The sequence below is a fragment of the Podarcis tiliguerta genome (assembly GCF_965153285.1).
Source record: "Podarcis tiliguerta genome assembly, chromosome: 9".
In the NCBI taxonomy this organism is placed as follows: Eukaryota; Metazoa; Chordata; class Lepidosauria; order Squamata; family Lacertidae; genus Podarcis; species Podarcis tiliguerta.
The window spans coordinates 59,191,620-59,204,646 of NC_139542.1; the positions used below are offsets into that span (position 1 = coordinate 59,191,620).

Sequence of the window (13,027 nt, forward strand, 5' to 3'; positions counted from 1 at the left end):
GCTCACAGCTTGTAAGTGGCCACAGGGAAACTTCAGCGCCTTACTCCAGATCTTTCCTTTATTGTGTGCAGGTTAAATCTGCCTTCACACGAGCCTATAACAAAGAGGTACACCTTACGCCATATTCTCTGCAAGTGGTGCATAAGGCGAATCGACGAGCAGGATCGTCGGTGGATGAAGAACTGGAAGCTGAAGAAATCCCATCTGAGAACGAGCAAGACACTATTGAAAATGATGCAATGATTAAGGTAACATTTTTTGGCTGACAGGGCAGTTAAATGCCAGGGAAAATCAAACCATCTTTAAAGGTTTAGTAAAACCAGAGACTGATTTGCACAAGGCTTCTGTCATCTGCCATTGTGTGTTCTTAAGTCTTGTTTACACCCGTAAAGTGATTGGTTTGAAGTTTGGGCCAAAAGTGTTCAGACACCTTGATTCTTAAATCCTTAGTAAAAAAAAAAGCAAACCCCACACACTGGCTTGCAACAGATGACTTGTTCATAGCCGGAAAATAAATTAGAGCCTGATACTGTCATATGTTTTCATAATGTTGGAAGCTGAGGGTAGCCTTTGAACGTTTGCTTTCCACAAGAGCTTTTGGAATTAATCCTCTGGAGGTGTACGTGTGGAAGATGTTATGTGAAAATTAATAATCCATACAGACTTTTCAGGGGAAATTTGCAAATGGGAAATAACAGTTATCTTGGACCTTTGCATTTCTCGACAGACACATAGAATGCAGTTCCACTGCACACTGTGTATTTCCATGGGAACATGTTCCATTTCCCATGGAAGCAGATGTTGTAGGGAACCAGCCCTGAGTAAATGTAGTAGTGGCCTTATTTGCATTACAGTGGTGCCTCGCAAGACGAAAAGAATCCGTTCCGCGAGTCTCTTCGTCTTGCGGTTTTTTTCGTCTTGCGAAGCAAGCCCATTAGCGGATTAGCGCTATTGCGGCTATTAAAGGCTTAAGGGATTAGCGGCTTAGCTGCTAAAAGGCTATTAGCGGCTTAGATCAGCTGTTAAGCGGCTTAGGGGCTTGGGAAAAAGGCTGGGAGGGAAAAAAAAACCCCAGGAATCGCAAGGCATTTTCGTCTTGCGAAGCAAGCCCATAGCAAATTCGTCCTGCGAAGCACCTCCAAAACGGAAAACCCTTTCGTCTAGCGGGTTTTCCGTCTTGCGAGGCATTCGTCTTGCGGGGCACCACTGTACATGGTAAACCAGGGGTAATAGTTTACAGTGCATCTAAACCTACGAGGATCGTGGTTTGTCTTACTGAAAGCAGACTAGTATTATAACATCTCTGAAAACTGGCACGTTGATGTCTTCATTTGCCACCTTTCCTTACTGAAGAAATGTTGCCATGATACATTATTCTATCATGCTAACAGTGTTGCAGTTGTGAAACCTTGCAATTTAATAGAAACTGTCCTCAATACTACTGATTTTCTGGCATGAAGTATAAAATGTGACGTTATTTTTCTTCATCTGTATAATTTTCCTTGTAATCATTTGGTTTTCATTCCCATCCTTTCTAAATGTTCACTGAACTTAGAAGTGTGAGCAGGGAAGTATTACAGGAAAGATGCTTTTATTTATTTGTTCTGGTCAACTTAACCCTCCATACTTTCTCTTTCCTTACAGCTTCCCTTGGGAAGGAGGGGTGGTATTTTTAAAAAAGAAATGTTGTGTGCTTTTTTGGCCTGGGTGATATATTGATACATGGGCCAGACCATGATGGCTGCTTCATCCGGTGGTGTATCGCAGGTGAGACAGTTGCTGCTCCTGAGCCCTCTGCCACACCAGAGGGACCCAGGAGGGGCTGCTGTTTCACCTGCAGGAAGCTTCTTTCAGCTGCTCTGCAGTGGAGCAGTTTAATGAAGGCCCCCCCCCCAGCCCCAAAGAGCAGCGTACAGGCTGCGCACAACCTCTCCCTGCCGGAAGGGTTGAGCGGGGCTATGGCACAAGCCAAGGCAGCAAGGATCCCGCTCCCTGTTTTGGCTTCCTCTTTAGCCCAGCGCAACCTCTCCTTGCCAGGAGACACTGCACAGGGCTAAAGAATCCATAGCCCCGTGCAGCCTCTCCTTGCCGGAGGGGTTGCGCGCAGCTATGGAGGAAGCCAAGGCAGAGAGCGGAATGGATCCCACTCGCTGTTTTGGCTTCCCCTTTAGCCCCGTGCAGCCTCTTCCTTGCTGGGAGACGCTGCGCAGGGCTTTCCTGGCTTTACTGGGAGGTGGGGGGATTCCCTCACCTCTCCCAAAAGCCCGCAGAAGCCGCACACACTTTAAAAGGGCTGCACGGCTTCTCCTGGCTTTCCTGGGAGGTGGGGGAATTCCCTCACCTCTCGCAAAAGCCCGCAGAAGCTGCACAACCCCTTTAAAGAGATTGCGGCTTCTCCTGGCTTTTCTGGGAGGTGGGAGAAGGGACTGATGCGGCCAGTCAATCCCTTCTCCCTCCTGTGGAAAAGCCTGCAAGAGCGCACGGAGCTTGTGTGCAGCTCTTGGGGGCTTTTCCCACCTGCCTCCCCCCTGCATTTGCTCCATAGGACGCACACACATTTTCCCTTGCTTTTTAGGAGGGGAAAAGTGCGTCCTATGGTGCGAAAAATACGGTAGCTGGCTGCTTCTTCCTCCCCTAAGGTGGAGAGGAAGAAGCAGCCGGATACATTTCAGACATTATGGTATAGCAGCATTTAGCTGCTGCTATATCACAATGCTGAAAACCATATCACCCAGCTCTAGTGCGTTTGGAGACCTTAAAAGCAATTTGCATGTATTCCTTCGGACCAAAATTTCCATCTGACTTAAAACCTGATTTTTCTTTTCTGCAGAAGACAACCAAGACTGCTAAACAACCAAAAAGGAACGGAGATGTTAAAAAGGGGAAAGCCAAGAAGAAGTCTAAATAAATGGTTCAGTGCTGACAAATGCTCCAAACCAGCTATGCAACTGTTACTTTATGCTGGAGGTGTTGATAAAACAAGCTTAGTCATTTTATCGTCACTACACAAATACAAATATGTAATATACTGAATAAATAGGACTAAATGCAATTCTCTGTCTACTGATTTGTATGCGCAGTGGCTTAGTTAACAACATCTAGAAAAAATAAACACTGGCCTGTTTGTTGCATTTACAATATTTCATCTGTGCAAAGCTGATACTTTTTAAAAATAGCTATTATGTTTTCAATTCCTGTATATATATAGTATATAGATTGATCTCTTTGTACATTGAGAACACAGCAATGTTTAAAAATTGCAATAAAACTAATTTCATATTTTTTAACCAATTTTTCTTTTTTTACTTCTTGTATCTTACACCGACTGGGGTTTAGGCCTTGGCCTAAATAATCAAATTTGTCTCTACTTCCACTCTGCCCTTGCCATCATCAAGAAATCTTGCCAGCTACATAGATTTAAGACTAATTTTTAGCATTAAAAATTTATTGTAAACCAAAAAGGCCATAGTACAAAATTTCTATAAAAGAAATATTTACAGTTTCACAGATCTGATAAACTATGAAATAATTTCAAGCATAGCCGTACCAACTGGGCTTAAAGTTTTGAAGCATCCTCTAGCGTTGCAGCATTTGGCTGGCCACTATCTCCTGAAAATAAACACAGATGTTCTAACTCTGAACATTTTGTATTAGAGAACACCAGTCTGGTAGCTAAAAACATGAAATGTCGCCAACTACATAGATTCAACATTCTGGGAAAACGAGAACAAGTGGCAAACTTATGTTTCTACATTATTTCAATAAACTCTCCTATAAAATTCCCCTCAGTGCTATATACGACCACAAACTACCTAATTTGTTTAGCATTTAAAAGTCAATATTCCATTAAATTTCTGAGATTCCTGTACTGCAGTGTGTTGGACTAGATGCCCTTAGCAACCCAGCGCTATGATTCTGTAATCACATCACCTCTTTGATGGCTCTTGAGGGTTTCTCTGCATTCCTTCCCCGCCAAATCAACATGATGCAGACAGCACTGCACTACTACGTTCATAGCCTTTCACCCAGCTGCCATTGGCAGAAAGATCTGAAAACATCCTGCCTGGGTGTCCTGTGCCATATGAAACACAGCTGCTGCCATTTCAGAAGTAACAAAAACCTGATGGTTGAAAAGAAGTAGAGCCCTAGGATTCCTAACTTCCCAGAGCACCCATTTTAAACCTATGCCACATTTGCATTTTTTTTAATTTTGGTGGCTCAGTGATTACATAGATCATCAATGAGGGAGTCAGAACAAGAACCACATCCCTTAATCACTGCCAGAGAAACCAGACACCAACAAAATAAAAATTTAGTCCTTAAGATGCTATGAAGTTCTAGAAATGAGACCCAAGGTTGAAACACTTACCTGACTATAATCATTGCTCCACTTCAGGCTTGAGGTATGGTGTGCAGTCAGCAGTTTTCTTAAGGCTCATAATCTCAACTTTTTCTGAACACATGGGACATGTGCTTTCATACTGTAACAAGCTGTTTAAGAAAGACACATTTTCACAACATGCCCTGTCATTTTGATTATTTTATACTGGTCAAAATAGTTTGTGTCTGTCTTACACAGGCATAGGCAAACTCCGGCCCTCCAGATGTTTTGAGACTACAATTCCCATCATCCCTGACCACTCGTCCTGTTAGCTAGGGATGGTGGGAATTGTAGTCCCAAACATCTGGAGGGCTGGAGTTTGCCTATGCCTGGTCTTACAGGTGAATAATTTTGGCACCTTGGGGCAATGGAGGAAGGGATTTTCTTTGCTTTGTTGATGCTGAGAGCCAGTGTGGTGTAGTGGTTAAGAGCGGTAGTCTCGTAATCTGGGGAACCGGGTTTGCGTCTCCGCTCCTCCACATGCAGCTGCTGGGTGACCTTGGGTCAGTCACACTTCTTTGAAGTCTTTCAGCCCCACTCACCTCACAGAGTGTTTGTTGTGGGGGAGGAAGGGAAAGGAGATTGTTAGCCGCTTTGAGACTCCTTAAAGGGAGTGAAAGGCGGGATATCAAATCCAAACTCTTCTTCTTCTTCTGAAGGTACATGAGGCTGCATACCCTTAAAAAGTATCGCTGCCCATGTTGTCAGGTTTCAGCACTTGGAATGTGCCAAACAGGAATACAGTGGTGCCTCGCAAGACGAAAAGAATCCGTTCCGCGAGTCTCTTCGTCTAACGGTTTTTTCGTCTTGCGAAGCAACCCTATTAGCGGTTTAGCGGCTATTAAAGGCTTAAGGGATTAGTGGATTAGCTGCTAAAAGGCTAATAGCAGCTTAGTGCCTTAGAAAAAGGGGGTGGGGAGCGGAAAAAAAATCGCAAGAATCGCAAGAGATTTTCGTCTTGCGAAGCAAGCCCATAGAGAAATTCGTCCTGCGAAGCACATTGAAAAACGGGAAACCCTTTCATCTAGCGGGTTTTCCGTCTTGCGAGGCATTCGTCTTGCGGGGCACCACTGTAGATTCTTAATATCAGGAACCGCAAAAATGCAGTGAACACACGGACTGCTCCTAGAGTCAGCTCAATGTCCTAACATGAAGTCCAGAATACTCTGGGAGACCAGCCCAGCCACTAAAAAAGGCTGTTTGCTTTTATCAGATGATCCCCAGAACTTGTAATACTAGTTGTACAAGTCAAGTTAAATGTTCAGAAATATTCCTAGGGTTGTGTTAACTAAATATCCATTTCAATTTTCAGAATTAAAAGTGCTTGGCCAGGAAGCTGAGATGTTCTCCCCACAAACCCATCATAAGTGCAAATTTGCAACTTCTCAAATATGTTTATATGCATTGTTTTCCCCATTCCACTGCAGACGGCTAGAGCCTTGCCCCGTTTCCTAGAGTTATCCCAGCCAACCAAGGATCATTTAGGATGCCACAAAGTTATGTATGCAGTAAATTTTGACCACATGCTGACTTCACTGAGGGCAAATAAAGCCAGTTTAGAATAAAGGAAATGAATGCTTCTTGGACATGATCCTAGCCAGTCAATACATATTGTAATGTTAATGAAGAACTCGCAGACAGACACAGCAAACACTTTCAACTCAGTCCTAACTGTAATGTGCTATGGAGTTTTGTGATGGATCCTCTGGCACTGATTGGCTAAGTTCACAGAGATGCAGGGCAGACAAGCTCTCTCTATTTGGCTGGAATACAGTGATCCTAGAGAAGGGCAGGGCAGGCAGAAGGACTTATGCAAAAAGGGGCCCAGGAAAGGAAAGGGGGGGTCCTTGAGAAAGTAATGGTGCTTTATGTTGGCTTAAAGAATTGAGCAGAAAAGGAAAAAGTATGGTTGGTGCCTTATCTGAAGGGCAGATTTTCTTTGGCTAAGCAGGGATGGCATAGGTTATGGTGCCACCTAGCTGAAGGGAAATCTAGTGTACACAGTTGTACAAACAAGGTGTGCAAGGCCAAGAGTTTCAGAGGTGAGGAAAGCTGAAGTTCAATTTTTAATTCAAAATATACAGTGGTACCTCGGGTTAAGTACTTAATTCGTTCTGGAGGTCCATTCTTAACCTGAAACTGTTCTTAACCTGAAGTACCACTTTAGCTAATGGGGCCTCCTGCTGCGCCGCCGGACCACAATTTCTGTTCTCATCCTGAAGCAAAGTTCTTAACCTGAAGCAATATTTCTGGGTTAAGAGAGTCTGTAACCTGAAGCGTATGTAACCCGAGGTACCACTGTACTTAACAGATGATTGGCTGCAAATCTCATGTATATATTGAATCGATCTAGTGTCTGGTTTGCTTTGAGGATCATGGTAAACGTCTCTGGCATTTAAGTAATATCCTAAAGGAAGATGAAAAAGATTCCAACTTACTTTCTGAATGCTGAATACAGGGCGGGGAAGTCACAGTGGGGGCACACAGTCCAGTCATCTTTTACCATATGTCGTCCCTAAAATGAAGAGGGTGATTAAACCTGGTGGAAAATATTCCAAATTGCTCTGCATCCACCTATAGTGGACAGAGGCCACTGGGTGCATATGCTGCAAGTGACTTGTTTCTAAACCAATGAGATGTAGCGGGGGGGGGGGCACCAAAGGGTGCAAAATCTAAAAGTAACATTCAAAAAGCAAGAAAATTCTGAGATTTTGCAGAGTGGAAACAAATAGTGTGAACCAGTTTCAAATAATAGGATTTTTCAGTTTCAGCATTAGAAATTTATGGTAAGAACAGTCAGACCTTCTTGAAGAGTAGTCTATTATATTCAAATGATACTTACTGTGGCAATACAGTATGGGAGGTTGTTTTTACAGCCAGGACAGAGAAGCTCACATTCAGGCAGCAAGAATTCACAGTAGGGACATGGGGTGGTGGGCTCTTCCGCTTCGGCTGTGTCAGGTCGTCTGTTAGTAGAAAGAAATTCCATTAAGATATTTTAACAAAGACGGTCAGGTTTTTTTAATCTACGAGGATAGCAGAAGTGCGTTCCTAGCTTACAGAGGCTTAGCTCTGCTAATGATAAATGAGAATAAATGTAATGAAAGATGCTTAATGCAAATAAGCAGCATGCTGATGTATGTAGCTCAAAAGTTCCAAACTTGTTCCTCTGCTCCCTTGCCAGGCTAGAGGAAACAAACCAGAGGCTAGCTTTATGTTGCATGAGAACCAGAGTCTGCAGGAAGCCAAGATTAAACTTGGACTACAACTCCAATAACCCAGCAACATCTGGAGAGCCACAGTGCCTTTATCCTTCCAACCAGATGACAATTCAGCAGATTGGCTTTGCAATACAGTTATTACTGTAAATGACTCTATTAGCTGCCTCTGGAACACTAGTACTCATGAAATATATTTTTGACATCGGTTTCTGCAAAACTCAGGAAATACTTATTAAAACTTCTGCATAGGTGGCATTATACACAGGTGAGGCTACCGCAAATATCTAAAGAAGTCAACGCTACTTGTTGGAGGGGGTGCACAGTCAAAGGTACTTATTTTCACATATGGTGGTTTGGCAACATCATCAAACCTTTCTAGAGTGTTGTCTTCAAATAAATCAGGTTGATACGTAACAAAACAATTGAAATGTCTCCTGGATCCTGCTTTTGCATGTAATATTATTACATGTGTTGCTTGTAGGGTTGGGGCACAGACTAAAATTTGTGGTTGTGGATAACTCTGCTTAACAGCCAATACCAATGCATATTTACTTAAAAGTAAGTTCTACTGCATTTCATAGGACTTATTCCCAAGTAAGTGTGCATCAAATTGCAGTTTTCAAGTACTGCCACAATGCTTTCAAGCCAACTTTTATCAATGCATTTCCAAACTTCAGTTACACAGAGACAACTCACCTAACCATGGCTTCAATCTTCTTTTTGTATTTCAGATCAATTTTATTACGGTACTCTGGTCTCATCAACATTGCAGCAAAACCAAATGCTGACTTCTTCAGTCCTGCTCTGTGACATTCAATGACTGTTGAAGTCAGGATGGGCACAATGTCTACAAGAAGAACAATGGCAATAATTTTATTTCCAATGGCGATAGAAAGCCTTGGGCTATGGTCCTTCATTTTTGGCTTCCAGTTATAACTTTCTGGATTTCCAGAGAGCCGCTAATTGATTTGACTTTCCTGAATTTTAGAGAAAACACATGGGAAGGGATAGGAATAGCAACGACACCCAACAGCTGGCATCAATTAGCTGCGTATATTTCTAGTAAATTCATGCAATTATTCTAAGAACGAAAGAAATGTTTCGTTGGGTAAAACTGAAGTTCCACTTGCTCCAGGACCATCTCTACCAATGCTTGAATTTCAGTTACATGCCCTTGGGCAATTCACTAACTGGGAGTAATTCCTAAAGCAGCAATGGTTAACCCCTGGCCTGGCGGTCTGGTATAGGCCCCCAAGCAAGGTTTCTGCTCCCCACTCAAGACCACATCAATTGTGATGGTGGCAGCAAAAAGAAAAGTTGAAGTAGACATATTGATGGAGTTGGCAGAGGTTTAGCCTTTCTGCCCATCCAGTGCCCTGACAGGGAAGCCAATCGTCCCGTCTCTGGTCATCTGATCAATTATATGACACAAAGAGGAAGTAATAGCCCCCATTAACAGCTGGTCTACATAATGGAGCTGTTCTCAACCTTGGGTCCCCAGATGTCATGGGAACTCCCATCATCTCTATAGCTACCAGGACCAGTGACCAGGGCTGATGGGAGTTGTAGTCCAACCATCAGTCTGGGGATGCAAGGTTGAGAACTATACTTCCCAGTATAGTTAACACTTACGGGATGGAAATTTGCTGATGTTGTTGGCCACACGAATGAGCATACGTGCTCCCTTCAAATGGTCGCCACATTTAACGTGAATCTGAGAGAGAAATGTGAGTTATTCCCAAAGCTAAACAGTTGCAATCTTGAAGGTCTTTCCAACCATGTGGTGCGCTCTCTCTCTCTCTCTCTCTCTCACACACACACACACACTCACACACACAGAGTGTGTGAGGCCATTTGAGAACTTTGGAGCTAAACAATGAAGCATTTTTCTTAGACACATTTTCCCAAAGTGATCAGGAATCCACTTAAAGGAAAAAGGAAATCAGGAAAAGGCAGTGGTGGGCAATATGCATTTCATTTTTCACAAGTTTCCATAAATATTTTCAAGGTTTTACCTTTACTAAAATATAGCTGTGCAGAATCATAAGGTTTGTAGCCATTTCAGACGGTATTTTGATTTTCTGGGTTTTCAGCTCCGAATACATACTGAAGAGAACATCATGGGCATTTCGGTAGTTCCCTTTTTTTATAAATAAATGACAAAAAATACTAATTAGGTTTCAGAAGGATACTGTGGCCCCTTATATTCCAGCTTCTCTTCATTTCATACAGTCATTTAGCAAGACTGTATTAGTAACTGCCAGCATATAAGGCATCTTACACGGACACTACTTGTCTAGTGAAATCATGCTCACCAAAACAATTTGCATCTCTAGCCACCAATGTCTAGAGCAGGGACAGCAAACCTGTGGCTCTTCAGATGCTGTTGGACTACAGCTCCCATCATCCCTGACCATTGGTCATGCTGGCTGGGGCTGATGGGAGCTGTAGTCCAAAAGCACCTGGAGGCCTACAGGCAGGTAACACAAGCAGTAAGAAATGTTGAAGCCCAGGGAGAAAATGAGAGACAAGGTACAAATCTCAACCCCATGCCAGTTCTCGCTTCTGCAGAGAAAAGGCAATGCACTGAAGATGCTTCACACTCTTGTCTCCTTCCCCTTCATTCACCCTCCTGCTCTCGTCGTTTGTCATATTTGTTGCTCCAAACAAAACAGAAGTGCACAAACGTCGCAGACCGCTGGAAGCATAAGTGTCTTACCTGCACACTGTTCTTCTCTGGCAATTATTATGGCCGTCCGGGCAGCTTCTCGGTATTGCTTTAGTGCCATGTACAGCCGAAACAGATACTTGGCTTCCTTTATTAGAGCAAGGAAACAGATGAGTAAGAGAAGACAGTGTCTATTTATCCACACATGCATCTTAGCCATACTTCAGCCAGAACTGCAGAGAAGCTGCTGAGCTTTAAGCACAGCCTCGTTTGCCCAGGTTTTCTGTGTGCATATGGAAAGCCTTGGTTCCACAAATTTTTTACACTACTGAGCTAGTTTGTTGAACAGCTTCCCATACATGTATAAAATCTGAACATTTCCACAGGGTTAAAGTGTTATTTTGCAATACACAATAAAATCAGTCAAGTGAATTAACTCAGCTGAAAAAATATTTTAGTGATAGCTTTTTTAAAAATACAGCTTTCCCTCCCATTTTTAGTAATAGTTTTTAAAAAATAAATAAGCATTTGTCTTTAAAGTTTCCAAACATAAAATAAGAATTTTCAGTTTCTTTTAATCAAATCAGTTTATGCCAAACAGCTATGTTTAAATTGGACAAGTTAAGCCATAAATGGTATTAGAACACTGTAGCATGCTGTTATTACAGTATACATTAGTTAATATTCCTCTGTTATCTAGCTAATACTGATTGAAATAGTTTAGATACTGTGAATGTATTCTGGGTTGAAAACTAGTTAAGCCAGCATAACCCCAGCATTATAAATTATCCTAAAACATTGTGGGATAGGGGTTCAGAAATGCTACAAGTCATTTTCCACAAATGATGCAAACAATAAGCATAGAGTCTTGTCCTTTTACAGCACAATCCTATGCATTGAGTTCAATGGGTCTTACACTTGAGTAAGTGTATATACTAAAGGAAGCAGCCTCATAAATTATTTTAAAAACAAAAAGTTAAATAGCAGCTATGATTGGTTAAAGTAAAAAAAAAAATTACTCACAGAAAGAGACTATGGCAGATGCAGTATAGCAGTTAGAAGAACAAAGGTTTTAAATGAGAAAATAGAACTATTCCAAATAAAACTTGTTAAATAAAGCAATGAGCATGATTACACAAGGTAAAACTATGTCTACTATTAAAAATGGATTTGGTTCCAAAGCATTTCCCATCCCAATTTTATGTAAGAGGAAGAAATGTGCAGAGATGACAAACACACAGCAAAATAAAACCAGACCCAACATCAGTCTTAGCACAGAAAATATTTTTAAGGAAACTAGCTTTTGGCATACTGCCAGGAACATCCACAGCTCAGTTCTTATACAATTTGTCAGGTTTCCTCTGCCTCCTTGTCTTAGGCTTTTATTCCAATTTCTCTGCCAATGAACCACAGATTATAGGCAAAATTCAGGAGTCATACTCAGGTCCAATGCAGTATGGACACAGTCAGTCTCTCAGAAACAGACAAAAAAAGCAACAGTCCGTACAGGTAAATTGCTACCCTGAAACTAGGGCCACTCTACACCCATTACATTAAGGCAAATCTAGGTTTGCCAGTTGTCAAAGACGTTTAACAATTTCTCTTCCCAAGGGGCTCTGGGAATTGTAGTTCTGTATGGAGAATAGTGGCCCACTAACAACTCTCAGCATTCTGTAATAACTACACTGCCAAGGACTCTTTTGGGGAAGCCATAACTGTTTAAAGTGGTATGGTACTGCTTTAAATGTATAGTGCAGATAGGGTCTGAGTTTGAAAATCTAGACCAGAGGCCATTTAATTTTAAAAAAGCAAACTAATAGAGGAACAATTATATTAAACATAGGTCTATATTTGGAATTTAGTACCTTTGGTATTCCATCACTCTCGCCCATAAGGTGATTTATAAGCTGATTGGTCAAAGCTTCATCTTTCGCCTGTCCTACCTATTGAAAATAAATTGTGAATGGAGTAACACAACACACTGTAGGGAAGGTTCTTTTATGTGAAACGAACAACATACAGTCAAGCCACAAAAAATTTGGTATCCCAGGCCTACAAATCTGTTATTTACAAGTAATTATTGAAGGGTCTAAAGTAGAGGATATTTAACATAATAAGTAAAGGGTTCCAATTTTGGAAGAAGAGTAAAATACAGGCTGTAAAATAAATATAAAACAAATAGTCTGGCAGTGGTTCTCTGCTTAATGAATTATAGCAATGATACTGAGTTTCGGGTAAAAGGAAGAATCCTCTCCTTCCTAAATGATGTTTCTTACCGTTTCTATTGCCATTTCTATAGCCATAGTATCATCTGCATTTGGATTTTTCAGAAAGTGCTTTAATGCCTGAAAAAAACCACATACAGCATTTAATGCCTTATATCTGAGTATTTCTCTATGAACAAATTACTCTTCAAATCACCTGCATTTCTAAGGAGAATGTGTTTTATGTTACTAAGTGCTTCAAAAGCTCGAAATTAATGTTAACCAATTGGCTGACTAGGTTGGTAGTTTTAAAAATGACCAGGAGATCTAGATATGTCCCCCAAACACAGCATCAGCCTAATTCCCCAATGTCTCTACTTCATGAAAGATGTTCAGGTTCTTAACTGGATAATACACACAATACAGCGGCATTTTGTGCTCTGCTAAACAGTTGTCTAGGAAGCTTTGGTGCTAAATGTATTGCCTAAATCTCGCCTCCTCTTTTAATGAGGGCCACATTTCCTCATGGACAACCTTCCCAAGTCCATGTACC

The 13,027-nt window shown here is 41.7% G+C and overlaps 2 protein-coding genes and 1 long non-coding RNA gene across 10 annotated transcripts in view; 2 read left to right on the forward strand and 1 right to left on the reverse strand.

The window, feature by feature from the left end:
• The window catches only part of RFC1 (replication factor C subunit 1), a 40,871-nt gene extending 37,580 nt beyond the window's left edge, over nt 1-3,291 (forward strand). For 3 of the 4 annotated variants that reach the window (XM_083458070.1, XM_083458071.1, XM_083458073.1), the window contains 2 exons: nt 72-248; nt 2,831-3,291. In XM_083458070.1, the coding sequence (XP_083314196.1) occupies nt 72-248; nt 2,831-2,908 (255 nt within the window). In that variant the 3' untranslated portion in view covers nt 2,909-3,291. Of the gene's footprint in view, nt 1-71; nt 249-2,696 lie in introns of all 4 variants that reach the window. The other variant, XM_083458072.1, reaches the window with a different exon arrangement.
• A 136-nt stretch (nt 3,292-3,427) lies between these two features.
• WDR19 (WD repeat domain 19) overlaps nt 3,428-13,027 on the reverse strand; it is a 37,871-nt gene continuing 28,271 nt past the window's right edge. For all 5 annotated transcript variants that reach the window (XM_083458008.1, XM_083458009.1, XM_083458010.1 and 2 more), the window contains 10 exons: nt 12,547-12,615; nt 12,136-12,213; nt 10,322-10,418; nt 9,618-9,742; nt 9,235-9,316; nt 8,299-8,449; nt 7,224-7,347; nt 6,820-6,896; nt 4,370-4,491; nt 3,428-3,609 (listed from right to left, as the gene is read on the reverse strand). In XM_083458008.1, coding sequence (XP_083314134.1) covers nt 4,380-4,491; nt 6,820-6,896; nt 7,224-7,347; nt 8,299-8,449; nt 9,235-9,316; nt 9,618-9,742; nt 10,322-10,418; nt 12,136-12,213; nt 12,547-12,615 — 915 coding nt within the window. In that variant the 3' untranslated portion in view covers nt 3,428-3,609; nt 4,370-4,379. The remainder of the gene's footprint in view (nt 3,610-4,369; nt 4,492-6,819; nt 6,897-7,223; nt 7,348-8,298; nt 8,450-9,234; nt 9,317-9,617; nt 9,743-10,321; nt 10,419-12,135; nt 12,214-12,546; nt 12,616-13,027) is intronic.
• Nucleotides 4,501-13,027, forward strand: part of LOC310657423 — a 290,637-nt gene continuing 282,110 nt past the window's right edge. The window contains exon 1 of the long non-coding RNA XR_014501770.1: nt 4,501-5,040. This is a non-coding gene — a long non-coding RNA (uncharacterized lncRNA). The remainder of the gene's footprint in view (nt 5,041-13,027) is intronic.